This window comes from Taeniopygia guttata, chromosome 26 (genome assembly GCF_048771995.1).
Source record: "Taeniopygia guttata chromosome 26, bTaeGut7.mat, whole genome shotgun sequence".
Taxonomy (NCBI): Eukaryota; Metazoa; Chordata; class Aves; order Passeriformes; family Estrildidae; genus Taeniopygia; species Taeniopygia guttata.
The window spans coordinates 2,797,308-2,814,706 of NC_133051.1; the positions used below are offsets into that span (position 1 = coordinate 2,797,308).

Here is a 17,399-nt window from a genome sequence, read left to right on the forward strand (position 1 = left end):
TTTGGGGACAATTCGGGACATTTTGGGGACACTCTGGGGACACTTTGTCAGCCCCAGGGACAGCAAGGGGTGAGGGGCGCACTGGGACAGGAGCTGAGGATTGAAGGAGGCAGACCCCAGACCCCCAGGGCTCCGCGTTCCAGAGGGTGCAGTGGCCAGATGTGTGCCCAGATGTGCGCGCAGAGGGGCAGATGTGCCACCCTCTGCCTTTCATCCCCTTTTTTAATCCCGTTCCCGTGTTCCAGGGTCCCGACACCGGAGGGTCCCAACTCGCCCACCCTCGAGAGGCCATCCCGCCCCCCACGCCCTAACTTGCCACCAGATCCAATATTTAAAACTTTTAATATAAAGGTTAAAGTTAATTATTCTCGATCCTGAGAAACATTTCGTCCGTTTACGGAGCTGTCGCTGTAAACAAAGCACCACAGGCACCAAGCCCGCACCCGGGGGCAGGCAGGAAGGACACAGATGTCCCCAGGACACGGGGACAGCAAGGGTGGCCGGCAGCCACACGGAATGGGCAACTCGCCACGCCGCTCTCCTTTGGGAGCGAATTCCCCGCGGTGGGAATTGCCCGGTTCCTTGGGTGGGAGGGGGTCCACACACCCCCTGACCCCCCTGTGCCACCTCCCCCTCCCCTCCGCCCCGGTGCTCACTCTACTCGTTATTAAAAAAATTAAAATACGGATATCCCAAAGGAAGAAATAACCCCCGAACCGCCCCGCGCCCCACCCTCCCCGCGTTGCTCCCTTGACACAAGGTAAACTTAAAAAAGAAGCCACCTGGGCAGCGCCCTTTTGGGGACACACCCGGGGGACACACACGGCTCAGAGGGTGCCGTGGCCGCGGGAGCCCAGGGCGAACCAGCCCATCTTCTCCTGGGCCAGGTCCAGGTCGCGGAGGCGAATTCCCACCTCCCCCAGCAGGATATTCTCCCAAAATCCTTCCTCGCTCAGCACGCTCAGCCGCAGCTCCCGCTGCTCCAGGTCCCCGCGGGGGATCCCGTCGTACACCAGCTGTGGGACAGAAAAGGGACTATTGTTAATGTAGGTGAACCTAATGGGAAGAAATGATGATGTTTGACTTAATTTAGAAGGCTGAATTGTTTCTTTATTATAACTATGTTAAAATATATTAATATGTTATATAAAAGGAGGATACTAAAACTATATACTACTTTCTCTAACATAATTTGTGACCCTCTCTGGAAAGTTTAGACACAGGTGGATTGGTTTGGCTATTAGGCTCAAACAATCTTCACTAGAATTTAATTAAGCACTCACTCCAGGTAAACAATTCTCTAAACACATTCTACATAGGAAAAACAAGGAGCAGAAATAAGAATTGCTTTATCTTTCATTTCTCCCTGTCCACCTCTATGAAAAATCCTGAGAGGGAGAGAAATGTGATTGCCACAGGGGACAAACCCTCAGCCACAGCCACCCCATGGGGACACCCCAAATCCATCGTGGTGCCTCCTACCATCTCGTTGTAGGTGGGGTTGCAGGTTTTTCGGGCCACTTTGGTTTTCCTCTTGGTGGTTTTTTGGGGGTCGGGCAGCAGGTAGGTTTTGACGTAGGGGTCGGGGTCGTTGCCGTCCTGCAGGGGTGGCTGTGGGGCAGAGTGGGGACACGCCGTGAGCGCAGGGAGGGGACAGCCCCCCAACCCCGCTGCTGTGGGCGCCGCGGTCCTACCAGCCCTCGGATGTGCATCACCATGATGAAGAGCTTGTTGTTCTTGTAGGAGATGGAGAGTTTCACCTCCCCGCCGACCTTGCCCAGGGATCGAGCCCACGTGGCGTCTGGAGAGGGGGACAGAAGGATGGGACACCTCTGATGTCACCCCCTGCCATCACCCCCCAAAATCACCCCCGGATTCACCCCTTCCCCACCTGCCGGCTTTGGGGTCGGGTTGGTTCCAGCCGCCTTTTCATCCCGGGGCAGGGGGTGGAAGAAGGTGTAGATGAGGTCACACTGCAGGGTCAGGAGGTGACATTAGCGGTGACAGCGGTGACAACATCCCCGCCATTCAAAACCGGGGCACGCTGCGATGCCCCACATGGGGCACGCGCTGATGCTCTACGAGCTGCGTTGTCCCCAAGCCTTCCCCACCTCGCTGGTGGCCCTGGCGCTGTCCCCACCTCCCCGCAGCCCCCAGCCCGTGTCCCCACCTCTGCCACCTCGGGGGCGGCGTGGATCAGGTGCCAGATGTAGCCGTTGAGCTCCTCCTTGCGCCGCTCGGCCACCGCCTCGCCCCGCGAGCGCCCGATGACGAACCTGCTGGGGAAGCTGCGGGGACGGACACTCAGGAGGGTCACAGGGGGGTTTTGGGGGGTCCCTGGAGGTCCTGAGGGGCTTCAGGGGTACCTGGGCAGCAGCGAGGAGGGGAAGAGGAGGCGCAGTTTGTTGTGCAGCTCCTGGAATTCCTCGAAGGTGCGCTGCACGAAGGTGACCTCGCCCGGGTTGTCCCTCTGCACCTTCACCACGTAGGTCTGCAGAGAGGTGGGGACGTGAGGTGGGATGGGGACTGGGGCGCCCCGAGCCCAGCCTGGGCCCATCCCCAGCCGTCCCCACTCACGTAGCCCTTGCTGGGGTTGAAGACCCTCTCGTGGCGGCAGAGGAAGACGTCGCGGATCCGGCCGGACGTTTTGAGGGTGTGCGTGCGCGGCGCGAAGGACAGCGTGGGCCGCGCGTCCGAGCCCGTGAACTTCATCTGCGCCAGGTTGTGGATGAAGAAGTTGAGCTTGGTGGCCACGCTGCCCAGGCTGGACTCGATCAACCTGCAACGAGGCCACCGTGTCATCAGTGCCACCATCCCAGGGACCCTCCAGCGCTGCTGCATCACCCATGAAACAAAAGATTTTCCAGAGATCACTTGAACTAACAAAATGAATGTATCAAAAATGAATGTATCAGAAATGAATGTATCAAAAATAAATGTATCAAAAGAATGTATCAAAAATGAATATATCAAAAATGAATGTATCAGAAATGAATGTATCAAAAACAAATGTATAAAAAGAATGTATCAAAAATGAATATATCAAAAATGAATGTATCAGAAATGAATGTATCAAAAAGAAATGTATAAAAAGAATGTATCAAAAATGAATATATCAAAAATGAATGTATCAGAAATGAATGTATCAAAAATAAATGTATAAAAAGAATGTATCAAAAATGAATATATCAGAAATGAATGTATCAGAAATAAATGTATCAAAAATAAATGTATAAAAAGAATGTATCAAAAATGAATATATCGAAAATGAATGTATCATGTTTGTAGAATCATGTGTTGAATTTTAAGAAACCCCTGCACAGAAAGGCATAGGAAAGAAAAACAAAGATCTCTAAAGCTTCTTGCAAAAAGACAAATACCGGAAAGGACCAGGAATGCTAAGACTTTCAGCCAAGGAAGTCCTCTGTCTCCAACATGTCAAAGATGATGAACTTATCCAGATAGGAGAGCAAAGGACCAAAAGCGCAAGCGCAGAGGAGGAGAGTTCAAAAATTCAATGCAGAGGAAGATGAAGATTACAATTAAAAGTCCACCAGGGACCCCCATAAAAAACCCACAAAAAACTATGCATGCCCAGAAGAGCGTGGAATGTTTAGCATGAGAAGCGAAGACAGGCGGGGCCAGGGGTTGAATATACATAGAAAAGTTGTGTAATGTATTGCATATGGAACACCTTTGTGAATAAAGTCGGGGGACAAACTTCAGCTCGGGGCACAAGATTTCGGAGAGTTATCTCCCTTGTGCCGGGCGCTGTCATACATACCCACTTCATAACTACCTCGAGTTGTGGAGTCTATTTATTTATTCCGCATATTGCTTCACCCACCCATGTCCCCTACCTGGTGAAGTAGGTGGTGGCGTCGGCATCGGAGTCCTGCGGCCTCAGCGCGTCGTAGACGTACTTGAGGTCCTCCAGGTCGGAGAGCTCGGGGATGCCACAGGAGAGCATCTGGCAGGGATGAGGACAGCGGTGAGGACAGCGGTGAGGACAGGGGACAAAGGGACCCACCGTGCCACTCTGAGGGGAATTTGGTGGCCCCTCAGCTCTCACCAGCCCCAGCAGGTTGAGGAAGAGGTGGGTGTGCTTGCGGATCAGGTTGTAGGCCTGGCAGCACAGGTCCACGAAGTCGTGGAAGCGGCTGGAGGGTTTGTCCCCGCCGTTGATGACGTACGCCATGTCCGAGGTGAAGACGAACGGCGCCCGGTCCCTGCGCCGGGGGACAGGAGGGACAAAGTGAGCAGGGGTGGAGGACGGGATGGGGAGAGGGAGAGGTCACCCACTGCCGGGACATGGAGAGGGCGAGGTCACCCACTGCCAGGACAAAGAGAGAAGGAGGTCACCTCCCACCAGGACAAGGAGAGGGAAAGGTCACTGCCCACCAGGACAAGAAGGGGAGGTCACTGTGGCCACCACTGGGATGACAGGGACAGGTCTCCCATTGCCAGGACAAGGAGAGGGAAATGTCACTCATAACCAGGATGAGGAGGGCGAGAGGTCACTGCCCACCAGGACAAGGAGAGAAGGAGGTCACCTTCCACCAGGACAAGGGAAAGGTCACTGCCCACCAGGACAAGGAGAAGGGGAGGTCACTGTGGCCACCACTGGGATGACACAGAGAGGTCACCCACCACCAGGACAAGAGGACGGAGGGGTCACCCACCACCAGAACATGAAGGAGAGGTCACCCACCACCAGGACAAGGAGAAGGAGGGGTCACCCACCACCAGGACATGAAGAAGGAGAGGTCACCCACCACCAGGACATGAAGAAGGAGAAGTCACCCACCACCAGGACATGAAGAAGGAAAGGTCACCCACCACCAGGACAAGGACAGGGAGTTTCCCCCTTGGCAGGGATGAGGGCAGGAGGTCCCAGGGGCCTCTCTCACCTCTTGATGTTGCCGAACATCTGGGCGTGGCCCAGGAACCTGCCGAAATCGATGTGGAACATGTGGCCCGTGGTCTTGAGCATGATGTTGTCGTTGTGCCTGTCGCAGATGCCCAGCACGTAGGTGGCCACGCAGCAGCCGGCGCAGGAGTAGATGAAGTTTTCCACGGCCTGCGAGGAAGGAGGGAAGGACAAGGAGAAGGGATGGACACGATGGGAAGCAAGGGGCTGGTCCCTGGAATGGAGGACACGAGGAGCAGGGATTCTTCCTCACCTTCTCGTACTCGTCCTCCTTAGGGTTGTGTTTCTGCAGCCAGTCTGCCAGTGGCCGGTCCTTGAAGGAGCCGGTCACGCCGTGCTCCACCTGGATTTTCCGCAGGGTCTCGGCGTTGGGGATCATCTCCACCATGCCTGGCAGGTGGGACAGTGGGGTGAGACCCTTCCAACCCCAAGAACCACGACCCCCTTTGTCACCAACCCAACCGCTCCCTGCCCGTCGTGGCTGTGTGACAGGGGTGGGAGCCCAGGATGTCCTGGGCCATTCCCAGCCCCACCCAGAGCCCAGTGACCCCTGGGGACACCCAAACTCTGTCTGACCTCGCCCGCGGCCGGTGGAGAAGCAGCGGAAGATGACCATGCGCATGTCCAGCCCCTCCTGCACCCAGATCTTGTTCATGATGCGGATCATCTGCAGCGTCAGCATGTCCTGCCGCAGGTCATCGCCACACTGCCGGGGCAAGAGCCACCAGAGCCATCAGGGCCAGGGGAGAGCCATCAGGGCCAGGGGAGAACCATCAGAGCCACCAGAACCATCAGGGCCACCAGAGCCATTAGGGCCAGAGGAGAACCATCAGAGCCAGGGGAGAACCATCAGAGCCAGGGGAGAACCATCAGGGCCAGGGGAGAACCATCAGAGCCAGGGGAGAACCATCAGGGCCAGGGGAGGAGCCACCAGAACCATCAGGGCCAGAGGAGAACCCTCAGAGCCACGAGAGCCATCAGAGCCAGAGAAGAACCATCAGAGCCAGGGGAGAACCATCAGGGCCAGGGGAGGAGCCACCAGAACCATCAGGGCCAGAGGAGAACCATCAGGGCCAGAGGGGGAGCCATCAGGGCCAGGAGAAGAGCCACCAGAGCCGTCAAAGCCAGGGGAGAACCATCAGGCCAGGGGAGGAGCCAACAGGGTCACCAAAGCCACCATCAGAGGCACCAGAGCCACCAGAGCCAGGGAAGAACCCTCAGGGCCAGGGGAAGAGCCACCAGAGCCATTAGAGATAGGAGAGAACCATCAGGGCCAGGGGAGGAGCCAACAGGGTCACCAAAGCCACCACCAGAGCCACCAGAGCCAGGGAGGAGCCAGCAGAGCGCTCAGAGCCCAGAGCAGGAGGATTCTCGGAGGGCTGTGCCAGGGTTTGGGCATTTCCGACGGCGCCGGGCTCACCTTGAAGATGACGCGGATGTTCTCCCCGAGCGGATCCACGTTCTGGAAGGAGAGCTTCAGCGGGACGGCGTTGGAGTTGAAGTAGGAGCAGTCCTGCCGCGGGAAGGAGGAGGGGCGGGTGGTCAGGGTGCGGGCAGAGGAGCCCCCCGAGCCCCCCGAGCCCCCCGAGCCCCCCGGCTGGCACTCACCCGCGGCACGATGCCCTTGACCAGCAGGCTGGGGCTGAGCGGCAGCCGGCACGAGCCGTGCGCCTTGAAGAACTGCGCCACGTCCTCCAGCCCCTCGCGCAGGATGGCCTGAGGGGGGGAGCGGGTGGGACAGCGGGAACGGGATCCATGGGAACGGGATCGTGGGAATGGGGTGGGGTCGATGGGAATGGGGTGGGATCCACAGGAACGGGGTGGGATCCACAGGAATGGGATCCATGGGAATGGGGTGGGATCCATGGGAATGCGGTGGGATCCGCGGGAATGGGATCCACGGGAATGGGGTGGGATCAATGGGAACGCGGTGGGATCCACAGGAATGGTGTGGGATCCACGGGAATGGGATCCACGGGAATGTGTGGGATCCACAGCAATGGGGTGGGATCCACGGGAATGGGGTGGAATCCAGAGGAACGGGGTGGGATGGGATCCACAGGAGTGGGATGGGATTCGTAGGAATGGGGTGGGATCGATGGGAACGGGGTGGGATGGGATCCGCGGGAATGGGATGCAATGGGATGGGATCCATGGGAAAGGGATGGGATCCACAGGAATGGGGTAGGATGGGCAAGGGACAAGGTGGGAATGGGATGGGGTAGGATGGGATGGGATGGGATGGGATGGGATGGGATGGGATGGGATGGGGTGGGCAAGGAACAGGGTGACCATGGGATAGAAATGGGATAGAGAGGGGTGGGCATGGCAAGGGGTTATCATGGGATGCAGCGTGCACGGAATATACCGGGCAAACCCCCGGGTGGACATGGGATAGGGCAGGAACGTGACGGGACGAGGTGGGCACGGGAGAGGAGGGGTGAGTGTGGCACAGGGGGCTGGCACCCCTGCACCCCTCCCGGCACCCTGGCACCCACCTGGCGGGCGGACGGGGCGGCGTCCCGGACCTGCTGTGCCAGCCTGGCCAGCGTGCTGACCAGCAGGCACTGCCGGTCAAACTCCTCGCGCAGCCCCTTCCCGCAGCAGCACAGCAGCGCTGCCAGCAGGTACTGGTACCGGATGCTGAACTGGGAGTCCTTGAGGCCATCCTTCAGCAGCCTGCTGGGGACACCAGGGGTCAGGCCAGCCTCAGGGTGGCCCTCGGCCTGGGGACATGTGGGGTCAGGCCAGCCTCAGGGTCCTGCCTGGCTTGGGGACACCGGGGGTCAGGCCGGCCTCAGGGTGGCCCTTGGCCTGGGGACATGTGGGGTCAGGCCAGCCTCAGGGTCTCACCCAGTTTGAGGACACATGGGGTCAGGCTGGCCTCAGGGTGGCCCTTGGCTTGGGGACACATGGGGTCAAGCTGACCCTCTGGTCTGGGGACATGGAGGGTCAGACCAGCCTCAGGGTCTCGCCCAGTTTGAGGACACACAGGGTCAGGCCGGCCTCAGGGTGGCCCTCAGCTTGGGGAAACACGGGGTCAGGCTGGCCTCAGGGTCCCCTCTGGTCTGGGGACATGGAGGGTCAGGCCAGCCTCAGGGTCTCACCCAGTCTGGGGACATGTGTGGTCAGGGCAGGCTCAGGGACCCCACCAGATTTGGGACATGCAGGGTCAAGCTGTCCTCAGGGTCCCCTCTGGCTTGAGGACATGCAGGGTCAGGCCAGGTTTGGGGACTCCACCAGACTGGGGACATGCAGGGTCAGGCCAGGCTCAGAGTCCTGCCCAGCTTGGGACACATGGGGTCAGGCCAGCCTCAGGATGCCCCCGCCGCTCCCAGAAGAACCCACCAGAAGAAGTAGTGGGTGATCTTCAGGTCACAAATGGCCCTCTTCATGAGGAAGCGCACCAGGGGGCTGTCCAGGTAGCACTCGTACTTGAGGGCCTGCGCAGGGGACAGCGTCACAGGGCTGTGGTGGCACCGGCGGGCACCCCATGGCACATCCCGGTGCCACCACGCACCTGGACCAGCTGGGGCAGGTAATCCAGCAGCTCCGTGTCCGAGATGGAGTCGATCCACTGCACGGCCGTCCTCCTCACCTCCTGGTCGGGGAACCTGCAGCCGGGACACGTTCCGTGGGGTGTGGGAATGCAGAGCTTCCCTCTGGCTGCCCTGGGACCCTGGCAGGGGTCAGGAACCCCCCTGGACAGAGCCCCCAGAGACACTGTCTGTGATCTCTGCCCATGGAAAAGAGTTTTCAATCTTACAGGATGAATTACAAGCTCTGAGGGTTTGATATCAGTAATAATTAAGTGTGGCACGGGTGCAAAAGTAAAATTTTAGGATTCTAGATGAGGGGTCCAAAGGGGACAAGATGGAGGAAATTGGGTGTGCCTTGTCCTTTTTCTCCTTCTTCATGCCCTCCATGTTTCACTGTGGTGTTGGCATTTTTCTGTTGGTTCAGGCTGGGGACACACTGTCCAACGTAGGTGACAGATATTGGCACGTTATTGTAAATCCAGCACAGGTAGTTTGTGGTATTTAATGTTTGTACCATCCCACTGAGGGCAGAGCCCCACACGCTGCCCTGCAGGACAGAGCTGCGGCAGGGCAGCAGAACATGTTAGAGATAAACAGAATAAACAACCTTGAAACAGCACAGATTATAACTTCTTCTTTGGCAATGGGGCAGGACAGAGACTTTCTACAGTCTTGGGATCATCAATACCTCAGATTCCGACAGTGGGGTGACAACACGGGGTGTCCCCACAGCCCGTGGGTGGCTTACGTGGCGTGCAGCAGCCCCAGGGCGTCCTGGTGGCTCATGGAGCTCCACTGGCCGAGCAGGGCGTAGATGTCGGGCAGGCAGCCCCAGTCCCAGCTGGGGGCACTGGCCAGCAGCATGGGCAGCGCCCCGGGGGACGCGTGGCAGTGGCAGCGCTTCTCCCACAGCCGCTGCCGGTCCGCGTCCGTCAGCCTGCGGGGACAGCGCGGGGACAGCGTCAGCGAGGGCGGGGCAGGGCTGGCATGGGCTGGGAGGGTGAGGAGGTGGCATCCTTGTGACCCCAGAACATGTGGGAGCTAAGGGAGGTGGCATCCTTGTGACCCCCAGAACGTGTGGGAGGTCGAGGAGGTGGCATCTCTGTGACCCCAGTGACCCCAAAATATGTGGGAGGTTGAGGAGGTGGCATCCCTGTGACCCCAGAACACATGGGAGGTTGGAGTGGTGACATCCCTGTGACCCCAAAACATGTGGGAGGTTGAGGAGGTGGCATCTCTGTGACCCCAAAATATGTGGGAGCTCAGGGAGGTGGCATCCCTGTGACCCCAAAACATGTGGGAGGGTGAGAAGGAAGCATCCCTGTGACCCCAAAACATGTGGGAGGTTGGGCAGGTGACATCCCCATGCCCCACTGTGCATGGAGAGAATGGGGCTGGCAGGATTGGGAGGTGGCACCCCTGTGACCCCAAAACATGTGGATGGGATGGGGCTGGAAGGTCAGAGAGGTGACATCCGTGTGCCCCACTGTGCATGGACAGAACGGGGCTGGCAGTATGGGGGGCTGGCACCAGCCCTGTGCCCTCACCCCACATGGACAGAAGGGGGCTGGCAGCATGGGGTGTGCATCCCCTCTGCCCCTCAGCATTTATTGGAACCCCAAAACCTCCCTGTACAGAGGGGCTGATGGCCAGCAGGACCCTGCTGCGGGACAGCCAGGACAGTCCCCGTGCCCAGGGGACAGTGAGCTGTCCCCCTGCCTGTCCCCCTGCCCAGGGACCCCGAGCCAGCCCCGCTGGCCGAGCAGCCCCACACTTTGTGCAGCTGCTGACACCCGATCCCCCCTGGCTGTGCCAGCCTGGCCTGGCACCGCTCAGCTGTCCCCAAGGAGGGGACAACAGGGAGGGCACGGCGCACAGGAGAACCACCCATCTCCAAAATCCAGCTCATCCCATGCCCGGAGCGAGGCACACCCCCTGTGCCACCCTCGGTGCGTGTCCCCCCAGCAGGGCAATGCCAACCCCGGGTTTATTTACCAATAAAGTGATTTTTTCTGCATGGCCTCCCTGAGCTGGCGCTGCTCCTCCTCCCCCAGGCTGCCGAACTCGTAGCGGGGGCTGCCCTCGGCCGCGGGCGGGCTGCTGAACTTCACCTCGAAGGCTGAGCTGGGGAAGTCGATCTGGGGCAGAGGCAGAGGGTGAGGGACCCCCAGCTGGAGTTTTGGGGGGCTCTGTGCCCCTGGAATGCCCGGCTGTACCTGCAGGATGACGCTGTCGGGCTGGTTGAAGTTTGGGGCGCTCGACCTGGCCCTGGAGTTGTCCTGAGTGGCCGGCCACAAGCCCAGGAGCTTCCGCCCGCAGGTCAGGACCCTGCGGGGGACAGAGGGTGGCACTGGGTGGGGGCACGAGGGTGGCACCGCTGCTGGGCTGAGCTGAGGCACTGGGGACACCAAGGTTCTGGGGACACCAAGGTTCTGGGGACCCCGTGGTTCTGGGGACCCTCCTGTGCCCCCCAAGGATGCCAGCCCAGGCCCTCCCTATGCCCAGGGTGCTGAGGACCCCACAGCACTGGGGTCCCCAAAGTTCTGGGGACCCCGTGGCCCTGGGGACACTGAGGTTCTGGGGACACTGAGGTGCTGGGGACTCCACACTACCAGGGACCCCGAGGTTCTGGGGACCCCATGGTTCTGGGGACCCTCCTGTGCCCCCCAGGGATGCCAGCCCAGCCCCTCTCCATGCCCAGGGTGCTGAGGACCCCATGGCCCTGGGGACACTGAGGTGCTGGGGACTCCACAGCACCAGGGACCCTGAGGTTTTGGGGACCCCAAGGCTCTGGGGACCCTCCTGTGCCCCCCAGAGATGCCAGCCCAGCCCCTCCCCATGCCCAGGGTGCTGGGGTCCCCACAGCACTGGGGTCCCCAAAGTTCTGGGGACCCCATGGCCCTGGGGACATTGAGGTGCTGGGGACTCCATGGTACCAGGGACCCTGAGGTTTTGGGGACCTCAATGTTCTGGGGACCCTCCTGTGCCCCCCAGGGATGTGCTGGCACACCCCACATACTGCCTGAAGTTGAAGAGGGGGGTGGTGACCCAGCCCAGCGCCTCGGGGACCCGCCGCTGCTTGCTGGCGTCGGAGGAGCCGCCCGGGGGTGGCACGGGCACGGCAAAGAGGGTGACACTGAGCAGAGTCTCCCGGGGCAGCCGGTTCACCTGCACCGGGAAGCAAATCCTGCAGGAGAGAGGCCAGGGGTGGGCCTGGGGTGCCAGGGATGGGCTCAGGGTGCTGGTGATGGGCTTGGGGTGCCAGGAATGGGTTCAGGATGCCAGGGATGGGCCTGGGGTGCCCGGGATGGGCTCAGGGTGCTGGGGATGGGCTTGGGGTGGCAGAGATGGACTCGGTTCCAGGGACAGGCTCAGGTGCCGGGAATGGGTTCAGGGTGCCAGGGATGGCTCGGGGTGCCAGGGATGGGCTCGGGGTGCCAGGTACCAGCCCAGGGATGGGCTCGGGGTGCCAGGGATGGGCTCGGGGTGCCAGGTACCAGCCCAGGGATGGGCTCAGGGTGCCAAGGATGGGCTCAGGGTGCCAGGAATGGCTCAGGGTGCCAGGGATGGGCTCAGGGTGCCAGGGATGGGCTCGGGGTGCCAGGTACCAGCCCAGGGATGGGCTCGGGATTCCAGGGGTGGACTCAGGGTGCCAGGGACAGGCTCGGGGTGCCAGGTACCAGCCCAGGGATGGGCTTGGAGTGCCAGGGATGGGCTCGGGGTGCCAGGTACCAGCCCATGAATGGGCTCGGGGTGCCAGGGACCAGCTCAGGGTGCCAGGTACCAGCCCATGAATGGGCTCAGGGTGCCAGGGATGGGCTCGGGGTGCCAGGTACCAGCCCATGAATGGGCTCAGGGTGCCAGGGATGGGCTCAGGGTGCCAGGGATGGGCTCGGGGTGCCAGGGATGGGCTCAGGGTGCCAGGTACCAGCCCAGGGATGCCAGGAATGGGCTCGGGGTGCCAGGTACCAGCCCAGGGACAGGCTCAGGGTGCCAGGGATGGCTCGGGGTGCCAGGTACCAGCCCAGGGACAGGCTCAGGGTGCCAGGGATGGCTCGGGGTGCCAGGTACCAGCCCAGGGACAGGCTCGGGGTGCCAGGGATGGGCTCAGGGTGCCAGGTACCAGCCCAAGGATGGGATCGGGGTGCCAGGTACCAGCCCAGGGATGGGCTCAGGGTGCCAGGGACGGGCTCTCCCAGTCCCCGGGTGTCCTTGGAAGCCCCAGGAAGCCCCGGGAAGTGGCCGCCACCCCGCAGGTTTGGGGACAGCCGCCCGGGGCTGCGGGAACCCGGCTGCGCTCTCGGTCCCGCGAAGGTGACCGCGGGGACAGGGCCCTCCACGGGGAGCCTCGCCGGGCACTGACCTTGCCCCACAACCCCGGGGGGGGCCGCGTGGGACCCCCGGGGCTGGGATTCCTCTCTGGCGCTCGCAGGGAGCTCGGGGTGGCAGCTACATCCCGCGGGAAGGATGGGGCAGATCCCCGGGATCGCCGCGCTCGCCGCCGTCCCGCCGGGCCCCTGTCCTTGGGGGCACCGGCACCTTCTAAAATTATCCCGTCCCATCCCCACCTCCTGTGTGCTGGGGATGCCAAGCGTGGCCAGGCCTCCCCGCCTGCTCCCGGAGCTATTTTTGGGAGCAGATCCCCTTTCCCGGGAGTTGCTATTTCCGGGCAATGACACAAAAACTTCCAACACCCCAAAAAAAACCCCAAAAACAAACCAGCACAGCGGGGAGGAGCAGGGGAGGGGAGGATGATGGTGAGGGTGATGAAGGCAGTGTGGGTGGGACCCCACTGGCCACCCCGTGGCCTTACTGCTGGTCCCAGATGATGAGGTGGAAGAGGTATTTGTAGACGTGGGCCTTCCTGGTGAGCAGGGGGCTGCACAGCTCCTTCCCGCCGTGGCTGAGGGAGCACGAGAGGTAGAAATCTTCATAACTGCGGGAAAAACACCCAGTGAGCCGGGTGGGGCCACCTGAGCACCTAAATCCTGTCCCGAGCGTAGGAAAAGTTGGGATGGGGCTTTACCAGGGTCACCAGAACACCTAAATCCTGCCCTGAGGGTGGAAAAAAAAAGGGGGGAGTTTACCCAGGCCAGTGATGGGAAAACCTGGATCCCCAGAGCCCCTAAACCCTTCCCCGAGGATGGGAAAGTGGTTGGGGGCTTTACCAGGGTCTCCAGAACCCCATAACTCTTCCAGGAGGATGGGAAAACCTGGATCACCAAAACCTCTAAATCCTTCCTGGAGGATGGGAAAACCTGAATCCCCAGAACCCCTAAACCCTTCCCCGAGGATGGGAAAGGGGTGGAACTTTATCCCCAGATCCCCAGAGCCCCTAAATCCTTCCCCAAGGATGGGAACACCTGGATCCCCAGAACCCCTAAATCCTTCCAGGAGGATGGGAAAACCTGGATCCCCAGAACCCCTAAATCCTTCCCCGAGGATGGGAAAACCTGGATCCCCAGAACCCCTAAATCCTTCCTGGAGGATGGGAAAACCTGGATCCCCAGAACCCCTAAATCCTTCCTGGAGGATGGGAAAACCTGGATCCCCAGAACCCCTAAATCCTTCCCCAAGGATGGGAAAACCTGGATCACCAAAACCTCTAAATCCTTCCAGGAGGATGAGAAAACCTGGATTCCCAGAACCCCTAAATCCTTCCCTGAGGATGGGAAAGGGGGTTGGGGACTTTACCAGGGTCACCAGAGCCCCTAAATCCTTCCCCAAGGATGGGAAAACCTGGATCACCAGAACCCCTAAATTCTTCCTGGAGGATGGGAAAACCTGGATCCCCAGAACCCCTAAACCCTTCCCCGAGGATGGGAAAGGGGGTTGGGGACTTTACCAGGGTCACCAGAACCCCTAAATCCTTCCCGGAGGATGGGAAAACCTGGATCCCCATAACCTCAAAATCCCTCCCCAGTACGGGAAAGGGGTTGGGGGTTTTACCTGGCCTCCCAGAACCCCAAAATCCTTCCCCAAGGATGGGAAACGGGGCCAGAACGGGGCCAGAGCGGGGACATTCCCCACCCCCCGATGTCCCCAGCACCATATGGCACGGCACATTCCGGCACACGGGGGGGGCCCTGCCATGTGGCAGGTGCCGAGCGACAATCCGGGCAGGGCTGCGACAATCCGGGCAGGGCTGGGGGGCGCGGGGGTCAGGGGCTGGCGGCATTTCCCAGGCTCGCCGCTTTGTTCGGAGCCACTCACCAAGGGGAATTCATTAAGGACAAGGACAAAGCGAGGGGTCCCCGGCGGGGCGGCTCTGCCGGCGCTGCTGCCGCCACCCCCCGGTCCCCTCCCGGTCCCCTCCCGGTCCCCCCGCGCCGGGCACGGGCACGGAGGAGCGGGACAAAGGGGACACGGCGCTGGCGCGGGGCGCGGGGCCATCTGTCACCTCCCCCGGGTGGCCTCGGACGAGCCAGCCCAGCCCGAGCTGCGGCGACATCCCGGCCTGCCTGGCAGTGCCAGCGATGCTGGGAACAGGCTGGGATTTTGGGGTGTCCCAGTGCCAGTGATGCTGGGAACAGGCCGGGATTTTGGGGTGTCCCAGTGACAGCATTCCCAGTAATGTTCTGGGATTTTGGGGTGTCCCAGTGCCAGCGATGCTGGGAACACACTGGGATTTTGGGGTGTCCCAGTGCCAGCAATGCTGGGAACAGGCTGGGAATTTGGGGTGTCCCAGTACCAGCACTCTCAGGAATGTGCTGGGATTTTGAGGTGAATTCCCAGGCACACAGAGAGATTTTGGGGTGTCCCAGTGCCAGCGACGCTGGGAACACACAGGGATTTGGGGTGTCCCAGTGCCAGCAATGCTTAGAACAGGCCGGGATTTTGGGGTATCCCAGTGCCAGCACTCCCAGGAATGTGCTGGGATTTTGTCCAGGATCCTGCTCCAGCAGAAGCACAGCTGGCACTGCAGGAGGGCTGAGCCACCCTGGGATGGGGCTGCTGCCACCACCCTGACCCACAGCGGGACAGGACCTGCTCTGAGTCTGGCAGTGTTGGTTTTTTTTTGGTTTTTGTTTGTACTATTGCATTTGTATTTTTAATTTTCCCAATAAAGAACTGTTATTCCTTTTCCTTTTGTTCTGATTCTGGCAGTGGTTTGTTTTTTGGTAGTATTGCATTTATATTTTAATTTTCCCAATAAAGAACTGCTATTTCTATTCTTATTTCTATTCCTATTGTTCTGACTCTGTTGTGACTCTGGCAGTGGCTTGTTTTTTTGGGTTTGACTGACTCTGGCAGTGGTTTGTTTTTTGGGTTTGACTGACTCTGGCAGTGGTTTTTTTTTTGGGTTTGACTGACTTTGTCAGTGGTTTGTTTTTTGTACTATTGTATTTGTATTTTTAATTTTCCCAGTAAAGAACTGTTATTCCTATTCCCATACCTTTACCTAAAAACCCCTTAATATTAAAATTATATCAATTCAGAAGGAGGGAATTTACATTTCCCATTTCAGGGGAGGCTCCTGCCTTCCTCAGCCCATACCTGGCTGCCCAAAGCAGGTGAGCGCCTTACCTGGCGGCCCAGGTGATGGGGATGCGGTGGGTGGCGTAGACGGTGAAGGCCAGGGGGCAGGTGAGCAGCCGCGCCTCCTGCGCCACGCCCAGCTCGCGGCTCCCGGGCGCGGCCGTCTGGAAATCCGCGTTGAAGGTGCTGCAGTAGAGCTCCACCAGGTTGAGGATGGCGGCCGTGAGGCTCTCCACGATCCGCTCTGCGGGAGACACGGATGGGGATCCCTCAGTCCCTCGGGGATCCCTTAGTCCCTCCGGGATCTGTCAGTCCCTCAGGGATCTGTCAATCCCTCAGGGATCCATCAGTCCCTCATGGAAACATGGACTGGGATCCCTCAGTCTGTCCGGGATCTGTCAGTCCCTCAGGGATCCATCAGTCCCTCAGAGAAACATGGACAAGGATCCATCAGTCCCTCAGGGAAACATGGACAAGGATCCAGCGGTCCCTCAGGGAAATGTGGAGAGGGATCCGTCAGTCCCTCAGGGATCCCTCAGTCCCTTGGGGAAACATGGACAAGGATCCATCGATCCCTCATGGAAACATGGATGGGGATCCATAAGCCCCTCAGGGATCTGTCAGTCCCTCAGGGATCTGTCTGTCCCTCAGGGATCCATCGATCCCTCAGGGAAACATGGACAAGGATCCATCAATCCCTCAGGGATCCATCAGTCCCTCAGGGATCCGTCAGTCCCTCAGGAAACATGGACAAGGATCCATTGATCCCTCAGGGAAATGCGGACAGGGATCTGTCAGTCCCTCAGGGAAACATGGACAAGGATCCTTCAGTCCCTCAGGGATCCCTCAATCCCTCAAGGATCTGTCAATCCCTCAGGGAAACATGGACAAGGATCCATCAATCCCTCAGGGATCTGTCAGTCCCTCAGGGAAACATGGACAAGGATCCATTGATCCCTCAGGGAAACGTGGACAGGGATCTGTCAGTCCCTCAGGAATCCATCAGTCCTTCAGGGATCCGTCAATCCCTCAGGGAAACATGGATTTGGATCCGTCAATCCTTCAGGGAAACATGGACAGGGATCCATCGATCCCTCAGGGAAACATGGACAAGGATCCTTCAGTCCCTCAGGGATCCCTCAATCCCTCAAGGATCTGTCAATCCCTCAGGGAAACATGGACAAGGATCCATCAATTCCTCAGGGAAACGTGGACAGGAATCTGTCAATCCCTCAGGGAAACATGGATTTGGATCTGTCAATCCCTCAGGGAAACATGGACAGGGGTCTGTGAATGCCTCAGGGATCTGTCAGTCCCTCAGGGAAACATGGAGAGGGATCCATCAATCCCTCTGAAATCCATCAATCCCTCAGGGATCCCTCAGGGAAATACGGATGGGGATCCATCAGTCCCTCTGAAATCCATAAATCCCCCAGGGATCCATCAATCCC

At 59.5% G+C, this 17,399-nt stretch overlaps 1 protein-coding gene across 2 annotated transcripts in view; it reads right to left on the reverse strand.

The window, feature by feature from the left end:
- Positions 1-323: 323 nt before the first annotated feature.
- Positions 324-17,399, reverse strand: part of PIK3C2B (phosphatidylinositol-4-phosphate 3-kinase catalytic subunit type 2 beta) — a 35,994-nt gene continuing 18,918 nt past the window's right edge. For both annotated transcript variants that reach the window (XM_032753020.3, XM_072918740.1), the window contains 23 exons: positions 15,997-16,192; positions 13,283-13,405; positions 11,489-11,656; positions 10,686-10,797; positions 10,465-10,607; positions 9,218-9,406; positions 8,451-8,544; positions 8,279-8,373; positions 7,429-7,609; positions 6,539-6,646; positions 6,351-6,443; positions 5,507-5,636; positions 5,184-5,320; positions 4,911-5,080; positions 4,073-4,229; positions 3,861-3,970; positions 2,578-2,779; positions 2,367-2,491; positions 2,171-2,288; positions 1,892-1,973; positions 1,695-1,801; positions 1,483-1,611; positions 324-1,016 (listed from right to left, as the gene is read on the reverse strand). In XM_032753020.3, coding sequence (XP_032608911.3) covers positions 828-1,016; positions 1,483-1,611; positions 1,695-1,801; positions 1,892-1,973; positions 2,171-2,288; positions 2,367-2,491; positions 2,578-2,779; positions 3,861-3,970; positions 4,073-4,229; positions 4,911-5,080; positions 5,184-5,320; positions 5,507-5,636; positions 6,351-6,443; positions 6,539-6,646; positions 7,429-7,609; positions 8,279-8,373; positions 8,451-8,544; positions 9,218-9,406; positions 10,465-10,607; positions 10,686-10,797; positions 11,489-11,656; positions 13,283-13,405; positions 15,997-16,192 — 3,158 coding nt within the window. In that variant the 3' untranslated portion in view covers positions 324-827. The remainder of the gene's footprint in view (positions 1,017-1,482; positions 1,612-1,694; positions 1,802-1,891; positions 1,974-2,170; positions 2,289-2,366; positions 2,492-2,577; positions 2,780-3,860; positions 3,971-4,072; positions 4,230-4,910; positions 5,081-5,183; positions 5,321-5,506; positions 5,637-6,350; positions 6,444-6,538; positions 6,647-7,428; positions 7,610-8,278; positions 8,374-8,450; positions 8,545-9,217; positions 9,407-10,464; positions 10,608-10,685; positions 10,798-11,488; positions 11,657-13,282; positions 13,406-15,996; positions 16,193-17,399) is intronic.